The 24,552-nt window shown below is 41.6% G+C and overlaps 1 protein-coding gene across 1 annotated transcript; it reads right to left on the reverse strand.

The window, feature by feature from the left end:
• Nucleotides 1-75: 75 nt before the first annotated feature.
• LOC139745706 (uncharacterized) lies at nt 76-23,170 on the reverse strand. The gene is made up of 4 exons (XM_071656144.1): nt 23,070-23,170; nt 3,661-4,014; nt 3,311-3,491; nt 76-3,167 (listed from the first exon to the last, which is right to left on the reverse strand). Exons 1-4 carry the CDS (start codon nt 23,168-23,170, stop codon nt 2,430-2,432), a joined length of 1,374 nt encoding a protein of 457 aa, XP_071512245.1. The 3' UTR covers nt 76-2,429.
• Between the last annotated feature and the right edge of the window lie 1,382 nt (nt 23,171-24,552).

Consider the following 24,552-nt stretch of genomic DNA (forward strand, 5'->3'; position numbering starts at 1 on the left):
TCATACAATACTGGCATCTTTGTACTAATACATCCAAAAATAATGGTTACCGTTTAGACTTTACTCTTCAATCAGAAATGAGAGTATTAACACATACTTAGTGTGAGAAGTATCTGTAAACCAGGGGAAATTATATGTTGAGAGTCTTCCTTCTGGACACCATCCTAAAGAGATAAAACTCCGTAAACGACACGAAATTATATTCAGTGAGGTTGAAAAAGGATAATATATTCAGGGCCGAATTTTAAGGACGGATTTAGTTCTTTGGTACAGATGTACAATGTACCGATCTGCTGGTCCATGGGTACAACTTACACTGTACCAATTTGGAAGTCCATAGGTAGAGATGCGCTCTAACCCCTATATTTGTCCGTAAATACAGATGTACACTGTATCACTGTTAGTCCGCGGTACAAATGTACACTATACCACTGTTGGTCCACGGGTACAGATGTACACTGTTGGTTCTCGGTTAATGATATACACTGTACCATTGCTGGTCCTCGGGTACAGATGTACACTGTTGGTCCTCAAGTACAGATGTACTGTACCACTGTTGGTCCGCGGGTACAGATGTACAGTGTACCAGTTGGTTCGCGGGTACAGATGTAAACTGTACCAGTTGGTTCGCGGGTACAGATGTACACTGTACCAGTTGGTTCGCGGGTAGATGTACACTTGGTCCGCGGGTACAGATGTACACTGTTGGTCTTCGGTTAAAGATGTACACTGTACCACTGTTGGTCTTCGGGTACAGATGTACACTGTACCACTGTTGTTCCGCAGGTACAGATGTACACTGTGCCACTGTTGGTCCGCGGGTACAGATGTACACTGTGCCTGTTGATCCGTGGGTATAGGTGCACACTGTGCCTGTCCGCGGGTACAGATGCACAGTGTTCTACTGTTGGTCCTCAGGTACAGATGTACACTGTACCACTGTTGGTTCGCGGGTATAGATGTACGTTGTTGGTCAGTGGGTACAAATGAACACTGTACCTCTGTTGGTCTGCGGGTGTAGATGTACACTGTTGGTCCTCGAGTACAGATGTACTCTACCACTATTGGTCTGTGGGTTCAGATGTAAACCGTACCGTTCTGTTGGTCCGCGGGTTCAGATGTGCATTTACCGCTGTTGGTCCGCGGGTACAGTTGGTATTGTACGGCTTTGCTGTTCAAGGCAAATAAAAAGCCATTGTTTACGGGAAAAAAAATGCTTGTGATCATTTTCGTGCAGTCCATCAACATTACTGGATAGAATTAGTCAATGGCACTCTTATCCTATATTTTCCGTTCTATGGTACTCTGATCATGCGGACTTATCCCTCCCGTATGTACTACCTTAACCCATTTATCATTGTGGCGAAGGAAGAATAATTAAAAAGTAAAATTTAGGGATTATTGTCTGTACTTGCTATCCTATCATCTTGCGTATGTTTAAGTGAACTTTCTAACGGCAAAAATTATTCGTATATCTGCAACAAGTCTGGATTGATCTCCACAAACAAAAGACAAGTAGGGGTAACCATCTCACATGATCCCTCATCGAGTACAGAGGAGAAAGAGTTTCCTCGTCAGAAATGATAAGATGGGGTTTTGCACACATTTAAAACAAGAAGCAAGACTGATACTAACATTTCAAAAAATGATGTTCAGTCTAGTTTACTACTAGTAAGCTATTAACTATTCTCATCAAAACAAACGAAATTCCCACATAAAACGTTCAAACATTATTGATCGCCGCATTGGCTGTCAAAACTCAAAACTACAGACAACAACAGAAATTACCCAGACTCTCTTCCTTGGAGCGCAGAGGTAGGACCTGTCTACCATGACTTATGGGAACCCTTGAAGACATGTCTCCCAGCCTACACAAGTCCCCTACCGATGTACTGGCAGGAAAGAGGGAAGATGATTTAATACTCACCACTCACTGAAGAATCTCAAAAAGCTCACTGGACATGTGTACTCGTACCATTTACACATAATACTTCAACTAAATACTATTTAACATTGTTACAACAAAGAAGCAATTGAACAATGAGAGGTGGCCATAAAGATAGTTTAATTCCAGTTTCTGTTAATCGACATGTACACAAAGTTCCCTTGCAATGTTAAAAGATCAATAAACTCTTTTACACCAATACTTGTTCTATAACCGTATATATATATATATATATATATATATATATATATATATATATATATATATATATATATATATATATATATATTCCCTTAGCCTGAAAAGGATGCTTATTTAAGTTTGCTCTATAGATTGGTATCATTACTTCTAGTGACATCTGCAGTTGTGTTCTAGCTTAGATATATGTGCTTATTGAAATACCCAGAAAGCACCAAGAGTTGTTGTCTATATCCTACTTCTGACTACACAGAGTTTAAAAGAACTATGCAAAAATTTTCTCTGATTATGTACACATCTCATGTATGGCATTGTTTAACTCATGTACTTGCTGCACCAGATCTTTATCCTGCAGAAGGTGAGCAAGAGTTACTAAAGTGGTGCGAAGGTCGCACTTGGTCCAGTCTGTTCCTGCTGCAACTGCTTTAATTACTTCCTCCACTTTCTCATCCCGAGACGCTTCGTCCAGAAAGTAGCTTAATGGATGTTTTAAATGTCTAATTGCACCATTAACTTGATGGAAGAAAGTTATATTGGTGTTCTGACAATCTCGCACACGAAAGTAAAGTCCGCTAATTAGGTGTCCTTGACTGTTGCGTCTCAGTAGACTCTTGTAGTGATAGACAAGATTACAACGCTCAGCAACATCCACACTAGAGAGGTATGGCTTACAGACGTAGATTAAACTTGGGCACTTCTTATCTGGCTTTCCTTCTCGCTTCTCAATCATATCCCAGAAAACATAGGCAGGATTATCACCCCGGAAACGGTACTCGAATGTCCTATGAACTTCCGGACGTGTTGTACTGGCCTTTATGACACTAGACTGTGGCTCAAGACCGTCCTCCATGACAGTGATAGGCTGGCCGATGTGGAAGGCAGGGTCCAGGAGCACCACGCCCGATCGGCTCGACACAATGATCTTGATACACAGCAGCACGTGGTCCTTAACACACCTCGCCAGTGGAGGTTCCCGAAATGAGCAGTACCAATCCAAGCTCTCTATGTTATCCTCACACGACACCTGAAGAACATGATGCTAGTAGTACAAGTAGAATATTCAAGTCTTCGTTTATACAAGGTCAAAGGAAAAAGTTGCCCTTTATAATAAGTGGATATACAAGAAATGGACGCTGGAAATAGGTCTCCTCGACCACTGTGTTTTACCTGGTAGGTGGCGTCCACGACTCCTGGATAGAGAATCTCCAGGACAGACAGTCTGCTGGCCAGGTCAGTAGCTAAACCCACACAGTTGAAGCGGCCGGGTAGGAGCGCAGGAACATACTCACGGTAGAACTCTAACAATGTTGGGTACTTCTCACGTGAATTCCTATACTCTTGGCAGAACCTACCACAAAGGCAACATTTGAGATATAGTATGAACCACTGCTTATGGTCTATGTTCACATTACCTCTCTAATAGACTTTTTAAACAACATATTTGTTCCCTTCAATAATTAAGATGTAACACTAATCTGAGTTTACATTGATAACTGTGAAGTGTGAACAAGACTCACACAACAAAGTTGGAGAGTGAGTCGTAACAGTGGTCGTCTAGAGCCTGATGTAGGTAGTGTGTAACGAGATCGTGGAATGTCTGGTACTGGTGCACGCTAGCAAAGTTGAGCCCAGGGCACTGGCAGCCCCACTTCGGGAAAGGCAAACAACGGTTGACGGGCCAGCCATCCTTCCCCCAACCACTGTCATCACCTTCATTATGACTGGGATCATCTGAAGCTAGAGAACTGTCCACAGTAGCTTGAGCATCCAAGCTGATCTCAGAGATGAGAAGGTAATCCTTGGAGCTACAGGACGACGATGACCACTGTTCAGGGTGGGTCTGGCTACATTCAACCTCAGATGAACAGTCACTGTTAGCAGAACATAAAGAAATAAAAAAACAAAGCACTCCACAAATACTAGAACTAGCTTAACGTTGGATAACTATCACACAGTTTTCGAAAGGGACGTGAAAGATGGTTGATTCAACAGATTACAGAATATGTCAAACAACACATGGTCGTAAGTTGCTTACTCAGAGTGACTGGATAAGTGGCGTGCGTGGTCCTTGGCCGCTGAATCCCCGGGACGTTTGGTCCTTACGCCATCCCTTACGAGTCAACTGGGCCATCTGTTGCAATATCGAACCATGTTATCTGCCTCAGGGCCTGCTGTTACCGTCTCTGCCAATGATTGCTCTGAGGTCAACCTAACCTCCTCCCTCCTGTCCTCATCATCAAACCCTTCGAGAATGTCTCCCACAATATTACCGTTGGCTGTATGATAAAGAGGGAAATAAGTTTCATTGACAGATATAGATAATCATGATCAACAGTAACAAAAAAGCGAGGAAGCGGGAGAATCTCTACATTCTTTACACTAACTTGTCAGCTGCAACAGGGAGTACGGCCTTGTCGTGGAACTTCTTCCGACAGAGTCCATTATTTCCCTACTCCTGATGGAGAACACAGAGCAAGAAAGTAGGACTAAGGAAAAAGCGAGCAAAGTTCAAAACATGTTCCACTTCAGACAAACCTTGAGCCTATCTGATGACTACCTGTTGGAGGCCGGTAGTGGTAACTGGCTAGGTATAGCAACCATGATGATCATATATACCACCTGAGCCTTCTCTGTGACAGCACATAACCATATAATCCCACAAAATAACAAACCCTATTTATCTTATGTTCATCGCTTGCCAACTTTTCGCCTGACTGATAGCATCCACTTCCCGTTTTCGTGTTATCAGTGTCATATTTAGACAATGAAATTACGTAGTTATTCGTGAGCCACGTGCATATACAGTTTCTAAATTTTCGTAGCAAACACAACTAATAGATATTCTATTTTTCACAATTACTATAATATTGCTTGTAGAGTAATTAAAGCATGTTATCCAATACGATGAGATGGGTATGGTTTGCAGTATGGCAAGTAATAAACGTCCTTATATAAAGCAACCTGCATGCGTCCATGTACCTTGGTAACAAGATACATAATGCACGTGCCTTATCCGCGTCAGGCCAGCTTCATGATAAACTCCCAGCTTACTCTACCTCACTTGTTTCACTTTTACTTCTACTACACATTAGTATCAAAACCACTGCTAAAACTACATGGAAATATAAAAACGGTGACTATTATAGAGGTTCTCTTAGAGAGTTTGAGCCTCAGTTTTAGTAGCGTTATCGTCTTGGTACTCACTAGTGAAGGATCTCGATAGTTGGGGTCGCAACCCAAACTTAAAGAGTTCATGTAATTCGTTCTCGGGGTTATGGACCACATTACCTGGTCTCTGGGAAACTGTACTTCTCTGTTTTATCCGCACTTCATCGTCTAATACTATTTTCCCAGGAATGATACGCGCACAATATCCTCAGTTGAGAAATATCGATAAAACCATACTTATGATAACTAATCGACCGATCCCCTACTTTACTTTTCTCATAAAACACGTTATTTTCCATTCATTTCATCAACACCAGTTTCTTACACCTCTGTTATGACTACTACAGCTAATCAGACTATCTCAGGAAAAATTGATCTTCAGTTTTCTTGGCAAGATTACTGCGTTTCCTCAGGGAATGCTTCTCTGACCGCAAAGAGTATAATAGTTTTTGTTGTGGGAGTAGAGGCAAACATCCCCTCTTGCTATCAGTATATCCCTTCATGCATTCATGATTCAATTAATCTTAATCTGAGGCTATAAGGTGTACAAGGGACCCGGTATAACATAGAATAATTTTCTCTTAGTTCGACTCTCATTCAGTGTTCACGGCACGGGAAAATTTTGCAAATATGTTTCGAGAGCTGTGAAGCGTTCCCGTTATCAAAATTACAAAATCTTGCTTTCTTCCAATTAATGTTTTCTCTGGTCTTCGGCCAGAAGTATCCGTAACAGCTTCTGTCCTACCTCTCCTTCACTTTTCCATCCTGACGATACTATAGTACAGTTAGTTTTCTCCTTGAACGTTATCTTGAATTGCATTTCCTTACGTCCTTTGCTGCTCCTGAATCCTTCCCAACGTTCACTATTGATAAAGTCACAAAAAGCACTTCTCTCTAGATACAAGTAAAGCATACGGCCAGATGGCATCCCTCATGTTTGGAAGTTGTCTTACCAGCGTCCGTATTTATTCGTCTTTTCTCATTTCATTTGAAACCCAATTCTTTTCTTCTTTGAAATTTGCATTGATATAACCTATTAAAGACAGGCGACTGTAGTAAACCTTCCAGCTTTCGTTCTATTGTTCTGATCTGCTATCTTTAACCTTTCAGTCTGTCCTCAGCCCTATCATAATATATCGCACTCTCCTGTCTGATCATTAATGCTTTTGCAAAGCGAAACCTCTTTATTTTTATCTTCCTAATGTGTAGTAATCCTCAATGAGAGACTTTGGGAATCCCGCGAAGGTTACTGATTCATGGAGAACGATTCTGGGAAAATAAAGTTAGATAATGATGATAGGATGAGCACAAGTCCTGAGTTGCACTTACCCATGACTGAAGCACACAGCGTACCTTTGGACTGTGGGGCCAGCGCAACTCGGGCCGCACATATAATCGTATTTCCTATCAGTTGCCACGTACTACCTTCGACTGGTATCGAGCCCGGATGTTGTTCCATTAAGTGGATAAATACCAAATGACAACTCGTGACCATAAAACTTTTCTGATATGTATCGGAAAACTCTTGTCTCATATATATATATATATATATATATATATATATATATATATATATATATATATATATATATATATACATAGCGTGTATGAGATGGCCTTGCTTAGGGCCTCCGTTGCCTGTACTTAGTTAATATACAAAACATACATCAGGCTATGGACTTCCCAGAAGACCTTGCAGCCCCAATCATTGGCCATAATTTGTCAAATTTGAATAGGAAGAAAATCGTCCTACCTAAGGATCAATAAAGAAAATATTTATGCAACTTTTTTGTGTATGTACATGTATGTGTATGGGCATGTATGTGTGTGTATGAGTGGATGGGTCTTTCTTCGTTTTGTTTCCTGTCGCTGACACGGGATGCAAAGATCAAGTAAAATAACTTTTTTTCCACTTTGGAGGCTGCAGTCACGAACCAGAGTCCACATCAAGGCCGGCCTTTAATTTACATATGGAGAGGTCAATGAAAGGGAAAAAGAAGAGGCAAGGAAAGTGTTTACGAAATTCCAAAGTAAAAAACAAAGAAGTTTTAAATGTTCCAGGTCATAGTTATTGGGAAAAACATGAGAAAGTAGAGTTCCAAAGCTTCGAGGTGTAAGGAAATAAACATCAAAACGGCCCATCCTTGAGTTGCCAACGACCACAGAGTAATCATGTGACGCAGCAGATTGCATGGTCTAGATAAAAGTGAGAACGTGCGAGACAGATCTCGGAAGCAAACAATAAACGGTTCAAATGTCACATACCAGTTGTTATCGAGTGTTGATTGTGAACTACTAGGAACCAATTAACCTTTATTACTTGTGTATCTCGTGTGAAGAGTTTAACGAGATCCATTCGTGGGAAAGCACAGATGATGAGACTAGAGCTATAATTTCGTCAACTGATGTGGTCAACTTATAACCAATGAGAGACAGATGATCAGGAGATAAACAAAGAGAAACAGGAGATAATTCGGAGGTGATCAGAGAGAAACAGGAGATACTATAGTCAATCAAGGATTTTTTTTCAGTCAATTGCTTATCATGAGCCGGGTGCCCACATGAATTCCACTCGTACCAATACAGAATTGCCTCATTATCTTTGGATGATATATGCTATGTGGAACAATGATACAGTAAACGTTATCAAAAGGGTTCGCGTTGTTTGTAATGACTCAATGTTGGAACTTTGTAAACGATTATCAAGATATTCCCTCGAGGCAAATTATATAGTTAACACTGGCTTGTAAAATAGCCGTGGCTCAGAAAATTTTTAAAGTTGACCTTACTGTTGTGAATATACCATGAAGCCTTTAAACTATATCTACCTTTATATTTGTCTCGCACAAGATTTTTTTATACTCATTTAGGATGTATAGTCGCCATCAACCATCCCACCAGCAGTTAATTCAACGCCAGGGAAGGTATCAGGATGCGTACATTTACAATTGCTATGGCTCCCGGAACCTTAAAAGGTTCTAGAAGTATGAATTACTTTGGAAATAATCGTAAAAAGTAAGACACGTGGAATAATTTGCCCATTTCCCATCAATGTTCTCATACAGGTCTCCGTGGTGTCGTGGTTAGTAATACGACCCCACGAATCACACCCAGCTTTCATATCATGGAGGTATATGAAGACAATTATAGGGCATATGAATACATATTTTCATAGGACACATAATGCCCTCCAACAGCAAAGATTAGAACCTTTTAGCACTTGCGTGGTAAGTGGGTAATCTGTTATAGGCAGCATAACCGAGGTTAGTGAAACCACCTACCATACAACAGAGTAAAGTTCGAATCCTTTCTCTACGAGGGCGTTATGTGGTATATGAAGGTGCGTATACTGGAGGGTGTAAGGCGTGCATAGAATAGAGTGAATTGGAACGAGTGGTATACCGGGGTCGACATGCCATCAATGGCCTGAACCAGGGCATGTGAAACCTCTGGGCTAAACCCTGGAAAGGTCTGTGGCGCCTGGATGTGGATAGGGAACTGTGGTTTCGGTGCACTGCATATGACAGCTAGAGACTGTGAACGAATGTGGCCCTTTTTGTCTGTTTTCCTGGCGGTACCCCGATGAAGTAGGAGGCAGCGATGTTGTTTCCTGTGAGGCGAGTTGGTGCCGGGAATGGATTGGAGGCAAGCATGAAGATCTGTATGTGTATGTATGTATGTACGTTTGTATGTATGTATATATATATATATATATATATATATATATATATATATATATATATATATATATATATATATAAAGTTCTGGAAGCGTTGAAGAATGTGTGGAAGGCCAGAACGTTGGCTCGGAAAGCAAAAATGGGTATGTTTGAAGGAATAGTGGTTCCAACAATATTATATGGTTGTGAGGAATGGGCTATAGATAGGGTTGTGCGGAGGAGGGTGGATGTGTTGGAAATGAGATGTTTGAGGTCAATAGGTGGTGTGAGGTGGCTTGATCGAGTTAGTAATGAAAGGGTGAGAGATGTGTGGTAATAAAAAGAGTGTGATTGAGAGAGCAGAAAAGGGTGTATTGAAATGGTTTGGTCACACGGAGAGAATGAGTGAGGAAAGAATGATAAAGAGGATGTATGTGTCAGAGGTGGAGGGAACGAGGAGTGGGAGACCAAATTAGAGGTGGAATGATGGAGTGAAAAAGATTTTGAGCGATCGGCCTGAACATGCAGGAGGGTAAAAGGTGTGCCAAGAATAGAGTGAATTGGAACGATGTGGTATACCGGGGTCGACGTGCTGTCAATAGATTGAATTAGGGCATGTGAAGCGTCTGGGGTAAACCATGGAAAGTTTTTACAGGCCTGGATGTGGAAAGGGAGATGTGGTTTTAGTGCATTATACATGACAGCAAGAGACTGAGTGTGAACGAATGTGGCCTTTGTTGTCTTTTCCTAGCGCTACCTCGCGTGCGTGCGGGGGGAGTGGGGTGTCATTTTCATTTGTGGCGGGGTGGCGACAGGAATGAATAAAGGCAGCAAGGATGAATTATGTCCATGTGTATATATGTATATGTCTGTGTGTGTATATATATGTATACGTTGAAATGTATAGGTATGTATATGTCTGTGTGTATACATACGTATACCTTGAAATGTATAGGTATGTATATGTGCGTGTGTGGACGTGTATATATATACATGTGCATGTGGGTGGGTTGGGCCATTCTTTCGTCTGTATCTTGCGCTACCTCGCTAACGCGGGAGATATCGACAAAGTATAATATATATATATATATATATATATATATATATATATATATATATATATATATATATATATATGAGTGACTATAAGCTTGAGACAAGGCCCCATTAGTGTAAAACTCTTCGCACATACCAATAGCAATTACTATAAAGAATGTATATAAACCAGAGTGATCTGGTGATGGTATCTGCTGCCATGTGATTTGTTGTTATCAGCATTAGGGAGAGGGGATGGTAAGGAAACAGTCAGCGTCACAGTATGTTGTGTCAGATCAAAGGATAAACGTTAGACTGAACATGTTTTGCACCTGCGACAACAGCAAGGCCACGAAAGCAATAAATGATTGTAACACGTTATAGTTTGGTTCGCCTTGAAGTGACATGAATGCTCAGAAAGGTAAATGCGAGAGCAGATAGTTACATTGTGTATAAGTAACATACATGCTTCAACGGAAGGAGTTGAAACGAAAAATCTGTTGTTGCTTTGACAAGCCAGAAGCTCATAATGAACTCGGAACTGAAGGACAAAAATTAAAGAACAACATATTATGACTGGATTTGAAGAAGATAACTTAGAAACCATACATGCGACCGGATATGAAAACAATATAGAGACTACGTATAATGCGACTGAATGTAAGGAAGACAACATAGAGACCATGCATGCTGCTTGATGTGTATTTAAAGAAATGGAGATAGATATGATATATACACAGATATGAATGAATCAGCTCACCCAGATTATGTCATTATCTCAATTTCTGTCACGCTTATCTCTCCCTTGTCTTCTGTCAAGAAATGGTTAAAAAAAAAAAATGCTTGTGCATTTAGGTAATCAACTATATTGAAACTTAATCAAACAGCTCGCATACGTTGACCAATATCAACTATCTCTCAAACTGTTACGAGAAGTAAACTACTCAGGGCCAACAGCCTTACATAGGCTGCAGCCATGGCCAGATAGATATACGAATGATGCAGTCCACCCTACCTGTACATTTAAAAAGGAAGTTATGTAGCACTACAAGGAAGCAGTGGTTGATATAGTACTTTGTCACCAGAGAACTACATCATAAATTTCCTTGAAGTAATTCCTTAGTAGTTAATTGTAAATCCGAGTACGTGGACAAGATGTTCATTTTACATATATCTAGGTATATTACATTCAGTTTCGGGTATGTGGCATCAGCATTCACGGGTAGCACAGGGTCGAGCACATAGGTTCGAATCCTGATTGCGGCCATCGGACCACAGTCAATCCAGCTGTTCATCCACCCTTAGGGGTTGGTGGATAAAACGGGTACCTGGTTCAGGCTAGGATATAATATATATAAAAAAAAAAAAATATATATATATATATATATATATATATATATATATATATATATATATATATATATATATATATGCTTAGAAAAGCAAATGGATTTGTATGTAGCATTTATGGATCTGGAGAAGGCATATGATAGAGTTGACAGAGATGCTCTGTGGAAGGTATTAAGAATATATGGTGTGGGAGGCAAGTTGTTAGAAGCAGTGAAAAGTTTTTATCGAGGATGTAAGGCATGTGTACGTGTAGGAAGAGGGGAAAGTGATTGGTTCTCAGTGAATGTAGGTTTGCGGCAGGGGTGTGTGATGTCTCCATGGTTGTTTAATTTCTTTATGGATGGGGTTGTTGGGGAGGTGAATGCAAGAGTTTTGGAAAGAGGGGCAAGTATGAAGTCTGTTGGGGATGAGAGCGCTTGGGAAGTGAGTCAGTTGTTGTTCGCTGATGATACAGCGCTGGTGGCTGATTCATGTGAGAAACTGCAGAAGCTGGTGACTGAGTTTGGTAAAGTGTGTGAAAGAAGAAAGTTAAGAGTGAATGTGAATAAGAGCAAGGTAATTAGGTACAGTAGGGTTGAGGGTCAAGTCAATTGGGAGGTAAGTTTGAATGGAGAAAAACTGGAGGAAGTAAAGTGAAGTAAAGTGTTTTAGATATCTGGGAGTGGATCTGGCAGTGGATGGAACCATGGAAGCGGAAGTGGATCATAGTGTGGGGGAGGGGGCGAAAATCCTGGGAGCCTTGAAGAATGTGTGGAAGTCGAGAACATTATCTCGGAAAGCAAAAATGGGTACGTTTGAAGGAATAGTGGTTCCAACAATGTTGTATGGTTGCGAGGCGTGGGCTATGGATAGAGTTGTGCGCAGGAGGATGGATGTGCTGGAAATGAGATGTTTGAGGACAATGTGTGGTGTGAGGTGGTTTGATCGAGTAAGTAACGTAAGGGTAAGAGAGATGTGTGGAAATAAAAAGAGCGTGGTTGAGAGAGCAGAAGAGGGTGTTTTGAAATGGTTTGGGCACATGGAGAGAATGAGTGAGGAAAGATTGACCAAGAGGATATATGTGTCGGAGGTGGAGGGAACGAGAAGTGGGAGACCAAATTGGAGGTGGAAAGATGGAGTGAAAAAGATTTTGTGTGATTGGGGCCTGAACATGCAGGAGGGTGAAAGAAGGGCAAGGAATAGAGTGAATTGTATTGATGTGGTATACTGGGGTTGACGTGCTGTCAGTGGATTGAATCAGGGCATGTGAAGCGTCTGGGGTAAACCATGGAAAGCTGTGTAGGTATGTACATTTGCGTGTGTGGACGTATGTATATACATGTGTATGGGGGTGGGTTGGGCCATTTCCTTCGTCTGTTTCCTTGCGCTACCTCGCAAACGCGGGAGACAGCGACAAAGCAAAAAAAAAAATAAAAAAAAATATTTTATTTATTTATTTATTTTGCTTTGTCGCTGTCTCCCGTGTTAGCAAGGTAGCACAAGGAAACAGACGAAAGAATGGCCCAACCCACCCACATACACATGTACATACATACATGTCCACACACGTACATATACATACCTATACATCTCAATGTTTACATATATATACACACACAGACATATACATATATACACATGTTCATAATTCATACTGTCTGCCTTTATTTGTTCCTATCGCCACCCCGCCTTACATGAAATAACAACCCCCTCCCCCCGCATGTGTGCGAGGTAGCGCTAGGAAAAGACAACAAAGGCCACATTCGTTCACACTCAGTCTCTAGCTGTCATGTAATAATACACCGAAACCACAGCTCCCTTTCCACAGCCTGGCCCCACAGAACTTTCCACGGTTTACCCCCGACACTTCACATGCCCTGGTTCAATCCACTGACAGCATGTTGACCCCGGTATACCACATTGTTCCAATTCACTCTATTCCTTGCACGCCTTTTACTTAATCGCTGTTTCCCACGTCAGCGAGGTAACACCAGGAAAGAGATGAAGAAAAGAATGGCCCATCCACTCATATACAAACACATACATGAATATATTCTTTATTGTTATTATACTTATTCGCTGTTTCCCATGTCAGCAAGGTAGCGTAAGGAAACAAAGAATGACCCAACCACTCATGTACATATATGTATTTTTTTTCATACCATTTGCCATCTCCCGCATTAGCGAGGTAGTGTTAAGAACACAGTACTGAGCCTTTGAGGGAATATCTTCACATGGCCCCCTTCTCTGTTCCTCTTTTGGAAAATTAAAAAATGAGAGGGGAGGATTTCCAGCCTCCCACTCCCTCCTTCACACTTGCTGCCTTCATCCATTCCCGTCGCTACCCAGCCACACAGGAAACAACATTCCCCCCTCCAGTGAGGTTGTGCCAGGAAAAAACAAAAAAGGCCACATTTGTTCACACTCAGTCTCTAGCTGTCATGTATAATGCATCGAAAACCACAGCTCCCTTTCCACATCCAGGCCCCACAGACCTTTCCATGGTTTACCCCAGATGCATTACATGCTCTGGTTCAATCCACTGAGAGCACATCAACCCCGGTATACCACATCATTCCAATTCACTCTATTCCTTGCATACCTTTCACCCTCCTGTATTTTCAGGCCCCGATCGCTCAAAATCTTTTTCACGCCATCCTTCCACCTCCAATTTGGTCTCTCGCATATATCCTCCTTGTCAATCTTTCCTCACTCATTCTCTCCATGTGTCCAAACAACTTCAACACACCCTCCTCTGCTCTCTCAACCACACTCTTTTTACTACCACACATCCCTCTCATCCTTTCATTACTTACTCGATCAAACCACCTCACACCACAAACACACACACACACACACACATATTTTTTTTTTCGCTGTCTCCCGCGTTTGTGAGGTAGGGCAAGGAAACAGATGAAAGAAATGGCCCAACCCACCCCCATACACATGTATATACATACGTCCACATGCGCAAATATACATACCTACACAGCTTTCCATGGTTTACCCCAGACGCTTCACAGGCCCTGATTCAATCCACTGACAGCACGTCAACCCCGGTATACCACATCGATCCAATTCACTCTATTCCTTGCCCTCCTTTCACCCTCCTGCATGTTCAGGCCCCGATCACACAAAATCTTTTTCACTCCATCTTTCCACCTCCAATTTGGTCTCCCACTTCTCCTCGTTCCCTCCACCTCCGACACATATATCCTCTTGGTCAATCTTTCCTCACTCATTCTCTCCACGTGCCCAAACCATTTCAAAACACCCTCTTCTGCTCTCTCAACCACGCTCTTTTTATTTCCACACATCTCTCTTACCCTTACGTTACTTACTCAATCAAACCACCTCACACCACACATTGTCCTCAAACATCTCATTTCCAGCACATCCATCCTCCTGCGCACAACTCTATCCATAGCCCACGCCTCGCAACCATACAACATTGTTGGAACCACTATTCCTTCAAACATACCCATTTTTGCTTTCCGAGATAATGTTCTCGACTTCCACATATTCTTCAAGGCTCCCAGGATTTTCGCCCCCTCCCCCACCCTATGATCCACTTCCACTTCCATGGTTCCATCCGCTGCCAGATCCACTCCCAGATATCTAAAACACTTTACTTCCTCCAGTTTTTCTCCATTCAAACTTACCTCCCAATTGACTTGACCCTCAACCATACTGTACCTAATAACCTTGCTCTTATTCACATTTACTCTTAACTTTCTTCTTTCACACACTTTACCAAACAAAGTCACCAGCTTCTGCAGTTTCTCACATGAATCAGCCACCAGCGCTGTATCATCAGCGAACAACAACTGACTCACTTCCCAAGCTCTCTCATCCCCAACAGACTTCATACTTGCCCCTCTTTCCAAAACTCTTGCATTCACCTCCCTAACAACCCCATCCATAAACAAATTAAATAACCATGGAGACATCACACACCCCTGCCGCAAACCTACATTCACTGAGAACCAATCACTTTCCTCTCTTCCTACATGTACGCATGCCTTACATCCTCGATAAAAACTTTTCACTGCTTCTAACAACTTGCCTCCTACACCATATATTCTTAATACCTTCCACAGAGCAACTCTATCAACTCTATCATATGCCTTCTCCAGATCCATAAATGCTACATACAAATCCATTTGCTTTTCTAAGTATTTCTCACATACATTCTTCAAAGCAAACACCTGATCCACACATCCTCTACCACTTCTGAAACCACACTGCTCTTCCCCAATCTGATGCTCTGTACATGCCTTCACCCTCTCAATCAATACCCTCCCATATAATTTACCAGGAATACTCAACAAACTTATACCTCTGTAATTTGAGCACTCACTCTTATCCCCTTTGCCTTTGTACAATGGCACTATGCACGCATTTCGCCAATCCTCAGGCACTTCATCATGAGTCATACATACATTAAATAACCTTACCAACCAGTCAATTATACAGTCACCCCCTTTTTTTAATAAATTCCACTGCAATACCATCCAAACCTGCTGCCTTGCCGGCTTTCATCTTCCGCAAAGCTTTTACTACCTCTTCTCTGTTTACCAAATCATTTTCCTTAACCGTCTCACTTTGCACACCACCTCGACCAAAACACCCTATATCTGCCACTCTATCATCAAACACATTCAACAAACCTTCAAAATACTCTCTCCATCTCCTTCTCACATCACCACTACTTGTTATCACCTCCCCATTTGCGCCCTTCACTGAAGTTCCCATTTGCTCCCTTGTCTTACGCACTTTATTTACCTCCTTCCAGAACATCTTTTTATTCTCCCAAAAATTTAATGATACTCTCTCACCCCAACTCTCATTTGCCCTCTTTTTCACCTCTTGCACCTTTCTCTTGACCTCCTGTCTCTTTCTTTTATACATCTCTCACTCAATTGCATATATATATATATATATATATATATATATATATATATATATATATATATATATGCATCCCTGGGGATAGGGGATTAAGAATACTTCCCACGTATTCCCTGCGTGTCGTAGAAGGCGACTAAAAGGGGAGGGAGCGGGGGCCTGGAAATCCTCCCCTCTCGTTTTTTTTTTTTTATTTTCCAAAAGAAGGAACAGAGAATTGGGCCAGGTGAGGGTATTCCCTCAAAGGCCCAGTCCTCTGTTCTTAATGCTACCTCGCTAACGCGGGAAATGGCGAATAGTTTAAAAGAAAAAGAAAATATATATATATATATATATATATATATATATATATATATATATATATATATATATATATATATATTTTTTTTTTTTTTTTTTTTTTGCTTTGTCGCTGTCTCCCGCGTTTGCGAGGTAGCGCAAGGAAACAGACGAAAGAAATGGCCCAACCCACCCCCATACACATGTATATACATACGTCCACACACGCAAATATACATACCTACACAGCTTTCCATGGTTTACCCCAGACGCTTCACATGCCCTGATTCAATCCACTGACAGCACGTCAACCCCGGTATACCACATCGATCCAATTCACTCTATTCCTTGCCCTCCTTTCACCCTCCTGCATGTTCAGGCCCTGATCACACAAATTCTTTTTCACTCCATCTTTCCACCTCAAATTTGGTCTCCCACTTCTCCTCGTTCCCTCCACCTCCAACACATATATCCTCTTGGACAATCTTTCCTCACTCATTCTCTCCATGTGCCCAAACCATTTCAAAACACCCTCTTCTGCTCTCTCAACCACGCTCTTTTTATTTCCACACATCTCTCTTACCCTTACGTTACTTACTCGATCAAACCACCTCACACCACACATTGTCCTCAAACATCTCATTTCCAGCACATCCACCCTCCTGCGCACAACTCTATCCATAGCCCACGCCTCGCAACCATACAAAATTGTTGGAACCACTATTCCTTCAATCATACCCATTTTTGCTTTCCGAGATAATGTTCTCGATTTCCACACATTCTTCAAGGCTCCCAGGATTTTCGCCCCCTCCCCCACCCTATGATCCACTTCCGCTTCCATGGTTCCATCCGCTGCCAGATCCACTCCCAGATATCTAAAACACTTTACTTCCTCCAGTTTTTCTCCATTCAAACTTACCTCCCAATTGACGTGACCCTCAACCCTACTGTACCTAATAACCTTGCTCTTATTCACATTTACTCTTAACTTTCTTCTTTCACACACTTTACCAAACTCAGTCACCAGCTTCTGCAATTTCTCACATGAATCAGCCACCAGCGCTGTATCATCAGCGATCAACAACTGACTCACTTCCCAAGCTCTCTCATCCCCAACAGACTTCATACTTGCCCCTCTTTCCAAAACTCTAGCATTCACCTCCCTAACAACCCCATCCATACACAAATTAAACAACCATGGAAACATCACATACCCCTGCCGCAAACCTACATTCACAGAGAACCAATCACTTTCCTCTCTTCCTACACGTACACATGCCTTACATCCTCGATAAAAACTTTTCACTGCTTCTAACAACTTGCCTCCCACACCATATATTCTTAATACCTTCCACAGAGCATCTCTATCAACTCTATCATATGCCTTCTCCAGATCCATAAATGCTACATACAAATCCATTTGCTTTTCTAAGTATTTCTCACATACATTCTTCAAAGCAAACACCTGATCCACACATCCTCTACCACTTCTGAAACCACACTGCTCTTCCCCAATCTGATGTTCTGTACATGCCTTCACCCTCTCAATCAATACCCTCCCATATAATTTACCAGGAATACTCAACAGACTTATACCTCTGTAATTTGAGCACTCACTCTTATTCCCTTTGCCTTTGTACAATGGCACTATGCACGCATTCCGCCAATCCTCAGGCACTTCACCATGAGTCATACATACATTAAATAACCTTGCCAACCAGTCAATAATACAGTCACCCCCTTTTTTAATAAATTCCACTGCAATACCATCCAAACCTGCTGCCTTGCCGGCTTTCATCATCCGTAAAGCTTTTACTACCTCTTCTCTGTTTACCAAATCATTTTCCCTAACTCTCTCACTTTGCACACCACCTCGACCAAAACACCCCATATCTGCCACTCTATCATCAAACACATTCAACAAACCTTCAAAATACTCACTCCATCTCCTCACATCACCACTACTTGTTATCACCTCCCCATTTGCGCCCTTCACTGAAGTTCCCATTTGCTCCCTTCTCTTACGCACTTTATTTACCTCCTTCCAGAACATCTTTTTATTCTCCCTAAAATTTAATGATACTCTCTCACCCCAACTCTCATTTGCCCTCTTTTTCACCTCTTGCACCTTTCTCTTGACCTCCTGTCTCTTTCTTTTAGACATCTCCCACTCAATTGCATATATATATATATATATATATATATATATATATATATATATATATATATATATATATATATATATATATATTTTTTTTTTTTTTTTTTGCTTTGTCGCTGTCTCCCGCGTTTGCGAGGTAGCGCAAGGAAACAGATGAAAGAAATGGCCCAACCCACCCCCATACACATGTATATACATACACGTCCACACACGCAAATATACATACCTACACAGCTTTCCATGGTTTACCCCAGACGCTTCACATGCCCTGATTCAATCCACTGACAGCACATCAACCCCGGTATACCACATCGATCCAATTCACTCTATTCCTTGCCCTCCTTTCACCCTCCTGCATGTTCAGGCCCCAATCACACAAAATCTTTTTCACTCCATCTTTCCACCTCCAATTTGGTCTCCCACTTCTCCTTGTTCCCTCCACCTCCGACACATATATCCTCTTGGTCAATCTTTCCTCACCCATTCTCTCCATGTGCCCAAACCATTTCAAAACACCCTCTTCTGCTCTCTCAACCACGCTCTTTTTATTTCCACACATCTCTCTTACCCTTACGTTTCTTACTCGATCAAACCACCTCACACCACACATTGTCCTCAAACATCTCATTTCCAGCACATCCATCCTCCTCGCACAACTCTATCCATAGCCCACGCCTCGCAACCATACAAAATTGTTGGAACCACTATTCCTTCAAACATACCCATTTTTGCTTTCCAAGATAATGTTCTCGACTTCCACACATTCTTCAAGGCTCCCAGGATTTTCGCCCCCTCCCCCACCCTATGATCCACTTCCGCTTCCATGGTTCCATCTGCTGCCAGATCCACTCCCAGATTTCTAAAACACTTTACTTCCTCCAGTTTTTCTCCATTCAAACTTACCTCCCAATTGACTTGACCCTCAACCCTACTGTACCTAATAACCTTGCTCTTATTCACATTTACTCTTAACTTTCTTCTTTCACACACTTTACCAAACAAAGTCACCAGCTTCTGCAGTTTCTCATATGAATCAGCCACCAGCGCTGTATCATCAGCGAACAACAACTGACTCACTTCCCAAGCTCTCTCATCCACAACAGACTTCATACTTGCCCCTCTTTCCAAAACTCTTGCATTCACCTCCCTAACAACCCCATCCATAAACAAATTAAACAACCATGGAGACATCACACTCCCCTGCCGCAAACCTACATTCACTGAGAACCAATCACTTTCCTCTCTTCCTACACGTACACATGCCTTACATCCTCGATAAAAACTTTTCACTGCTTCTAACAACCTGCCTCCCACACCATATATTCTTAATACCTTCCACAGAGCATCTCTATCAACTCTATCATATGCCTTCTCCTTATCCATAAATGCCACATACAAATCCATTTGCTTTTCTAAGCATTTCTCACATACATTCTTCAAAGCAAACACCTGATCCACACATCCTCTACCACTTCTGAAACCACACTGCTCTTCCCCAATCTGGTGCTCTGTACATGCCTTCACCCTCTCAATCAATACCCTCCCAAATAATTTACCAGGAATACTCAACAAACTTATACCTCTGTAATTTGAGCACTCACTCTTATCCCCTTTGCCTTTGTACAATGGCACTATGCAAGCTTTCCACCAATCCTCAGGCACCTCACCATGAATCATACATACATTAAATAACCTTACCAACCAGTCAACAATACAGTCACCCCCTTTTTTTAATAAATTCCACTGCAATACCATCCAAACCTGCTGCCTTGCTGGCTTTCATCTTCCGCAAAGCTTTTACTACCTGTTCTCTGTTTACCAAATCATTTTCCCTAACCCTCTCACTCTGCACACCACCTCGATCAAAACACCCTATATCTGCCACTCTATCATCAAACACATTCAACAAACCTTCAAAATACTCACTCCATCTCCTTCTCACATCACCACTACTTGTTATCACCTCCCCATTTGCCCCCTTCACTGAAGTTCCCATTTGCTCCCTTGTCTTATGCACTTTATTTACCTCCTTCCAGAACATCTTTTTGTTCTCCCTAAAATTTAATGATACTCTCTCACCCAACTCTCATTTGCCCTCTTTTTCACCTCTTGCACCTTTCTCTTGACCTCCTGCCTCTTTCTTTTATACATCTCCCACTCATTTGCATTATTTCCCTGCAAAAATTGTCCAAATGCCTCTCTCTTCTCTTTCACTAGTAATCTTACTTCTTCATCCCACCACTCACTACCTTTTCTAATCAACCCACCTCCCACGTTTCTCATGCCACAAGCATATTTTGCGCAAGCCATCACTGCTTCCCTAAATACATCCCATTCCTCCCCCACTCCCCTTACCTCCTTTGTTCTCACCTTTTTCCATTCTGCACTCAGTCTCTCCTGGTACTTCCTCACACAAGTCTCCTTCCCAAGCTCACTTACTATCACCACTCTCTTCACCCCAACATTCTCTCTTCTTTTCTGAAAACCCCTACAAATCTTAACCTTCGCCTCCACAAGATAATGGTCAGACATCCCTCCAGTTGCACCTCTCAGCACATTAACATCCAAAAGTCTCTCTTTCGCGCGCCTATCAATTAACATGTAATCCAGTAACACTCTCTGGCCATCTCTCGTACTTACATACGTATACTTATGTATATCTCGCTTTTTAAACCAGGTATTCCCAATCACCAGTCCTTTTTCAGCACATAAATCCTCAAGCTCTTCACCATTTCCATTTACAACACTGAACACCCCATGTATATCAATTATTCCCTCAACTGCCACATTACTCACCTTTGCATTCAAATCACCCATCACTATAACCCGGTCTTGTGCATCGAAACCACTGACACACTCATTCAGCTGCTCCCAAAACACTTGCCTCTCATGATCTTTCTTCTCATGCCCAGGTGCATATGCACCAATAATCACCCATCTCTCTACATCAACTTTCAGTTTTACCCATATCAATCTAGAATTTACTTTCTTACACTCTATCACATACTCCCACAACTCCTGTTTCAGGAGTAGTGCTACTCCTTCCCTTGCTCTTGTCCTCTCACTAACCCCTGACTTTACTCCCAAGACATTCCCAAACCACTCTTCCCCTTTACCCTTGAGCTTCGTTTCACTCAGAGCCAAAACATCCAGGTTCCTTTCCTCAAACATACTACCTATCTCTCCTTTTTTCTCATCTTGGTTACATCCACACACATTTAGACATCCCAATCTGAGCCTTCGAGGAGGATGAGCACTCCCCGCGTGACTCCTTCTGTTTCCCCTTTTAGAAAGTCAAAATAGAAGGAGGGGAGGGTTTCTGGACCCCCGCTCCCGTCCACTTTAGTGGCCTTCTATGACAGTTGAGGAATGCACGGGAAATATTTTTTCTCCCCTATCCCCAGGTGTAGGAATATATGGATATATTTATGTGCATGTGGGTGGGTTGGGCCATTCTTTCATCTGTTTACTTGTGCTGCTCCGATAACGTGAGACCGAAAAAGTATAATGAATAAATAAATAATTGTGTAAATGAGTGGATGGGCCATTCTCTGTCTGTTTCCTGGTACTACCTCGCTGATGTGGGAAACAGCGATTAGGTATAATAAAAAAATAATACAACTCCAATTGTGTGACTTTCTAATATATCTTCTGTCTATATCTCTGATGCCTGTTCCCTTCAGGAACTCCCTCAAGGGGATGGCCATGGTAATAGAATCTACATTACCAGTGAAATCCAGTGCCACTTCTTAGCCTTTAGTGCCTTAATTTAACATGCCTCTGGCAGAGGGCAAGTCTAATGCAGTGTTTGCAGAGGCTCCTACTTAATATTCCTACTGACTACTACTTAATATGCCTGCCTAATGTTCCTACCTACTACTTCCACCTGATGTTTCTACCTAATGCTCCTATGTAAATGCTTCTACCTGCTACTATCCATTGTTCCTACTATTTTGCCAAAAGGGTTAGCACATAGCACTCAACAAAGGAAAATCTAAAGTAACAAAGAATGAACTGTGAGTTAAGTGTTGTGCATAACAAGGAGAGATTGTATGTATGCTCTTAAAACTCAATAAAACCATATTGATGTCTACTTTGCTACCTATTCTTACCAATTTTCATGCTGATTTACAAGTTATGGTATTGATCTTGCTAGCAACCTCTCATCTCTTTACCTTGTCAAATTCATTTGTATAGTACACAGAGCAACCATTATCTTAGGAAACAACTAGGTACTTAAATCTATACACAGAATTCATCAGTATATTCTACAAGAATCACTACTGGGTTTCCTACCATTGCTATGAGGATGGGACTTTAGATAATACTAAGCATGAGATTATTTGCATACATAAGGCATAGTTTTTCACTACATAACTCCACAAACCTTTTACAAGGCACCTGCAGCTTTAAGGCTCTGGTAAAATCAGCAGCAAGGAAATGATGGTCTCCATGGAGTGAGAAGTTCTTTGAGGAATTTGTACTCATTTTTCAACAGAATGATACAATCTTATTCAAGGTGACTTTTCACTCATGGTGTAACTTCATGCAGGCACAGTCCAGTAACACCAAAGGAAAGCATACAGTATGATGACCCTTATGACCATAATTCTTGTTTCTCTGTCTCCTGTTTACCTACTTCTTTTCCTTTTTTTCCTCCTCTATATGCATCAGTCGTATCCTGGAAGGATTTAGTATCTACAGACATTTAAGCAGCACTAACCTGATTCTCTTAACACTAACTTTCATTCAAGCAACAGGCAACTGTTAAAAATATGTAGCATTCCTGGAATAATTATGTTACTATAAATGTTACTTTGTTCTTTTTCTGGTCCTGTTCACTTGGACAATTTTTGCCTTAGGTGGCTGGGAAGAAAACCCTTATTAATGTCAAAATGTAACTTTTTAATTTTTTATTTGAGGTAATGGGCAGCTGGATTTCTTCTGTTCTCCAAACCACCAAACATACTATTTCTCTGGGGGAAGGGGATGTTTTACTTAGTCTAGTGTCTTGACACCAAAAGATAGCAATATATTAGGTGATATAGTGTTTGGAGATGGCTGTGAATGGGCAACCTTCCTTTAAGTACCAAACAATGGTTTCCTACAAACACAAGAACAAGTAGGTACATCTGACATGAACTTTCATTCACCACTCATGAAAAACCACAAATATAATAAAGAGGGAGTGTCTGTCCGCTGGAGGAGGGAAGGAACGCCACGAAGAGTTAACAGATGATAACAGCCGTTGGACCTGAACGATCCCAACCTCGTCAAGGCCATCTGGAAACCTGAGGTGTACTTCCCCAACGCCAAGCATGCAGAGTTCCAGTTCGTGACTGTGCCCAACGTCCTAGTCCGGATCAACCCTTCCCGTCACCATTGGTCGAAGGAAAGACGAACGCTGAACAGTTGTGTTACTGGAGTGATAGTTTTCATGCATGGTGTTTTGACAAGAAAATAGTGAAGTTGGAGAAGAATGTAGCTTAGACATTGAAGCTTATTGATTCATTGGTGAAATTGATGAGAACTGCTATTGACGTTTGTGTGAATAAATTGTACATTTCCTTTTCCATAGCCAGAGGTTGATCCATTATGTGACGTTCATTTTTTTTCATTCTTTTCAAGCTAAAAGTTTGTTTTCTAAATTGTTTCTTACATTTTTCATATGTATATATATGTATGTGTGTGTGTGTGTGTATGTGCGTATGTGTGTGTGTGTGTGTGTGTGTGTGTATATATATATGTATATTATCCCTGGGGATAGGGGTGAAAGAATACTTCCCACGTATTCCTCGCGTGTCGTAGAAAGCGACTAGAGGGGACGGGAGCGGGGGGCCAGAAATCCTCCCCTCCTTGTATTAACTTTC

The sequence above is a fragment of the Panulirus ornatus genome, chromosome 62 (assembly GCF_036320965.1).
Source record: "Panulirus ornatus isolate Po-2019 chromosome 62, ASM3632096v1, whole genome shotgun sequence".
NCBI lineage: Eukaryota > Metazoa > Arthropoda > Malacostraca > Decapoda > Palinuridae > Panulirus > Panulirus ornatus.

Excerpts from the sequence above, each read along its gene's own strand:
- LOC139745706 (XM_071656144.1), bottom strand. The coding sequence starts at position 23,170 with ATGAGTACAAATTCCTCAAAGAACTTCTCACTCCATGGAGACCATCAT. Across the intron at positions 3,492-3,660 it reads TCACTCTCCAACTTTGTTGT|GTTCTGCCAAGAGTATAGGA; the intron begins GTGAGTCTTGTT and ends CCTTTGTGGTAG. Across the intron at positions 3,168-3,310 it reads TCGTGGACGCCACCTACCAG|GTGTCGTGTGAGGATAACAT; the intron begins GTAAAACACAGT and ends CATGTTCTTCAG.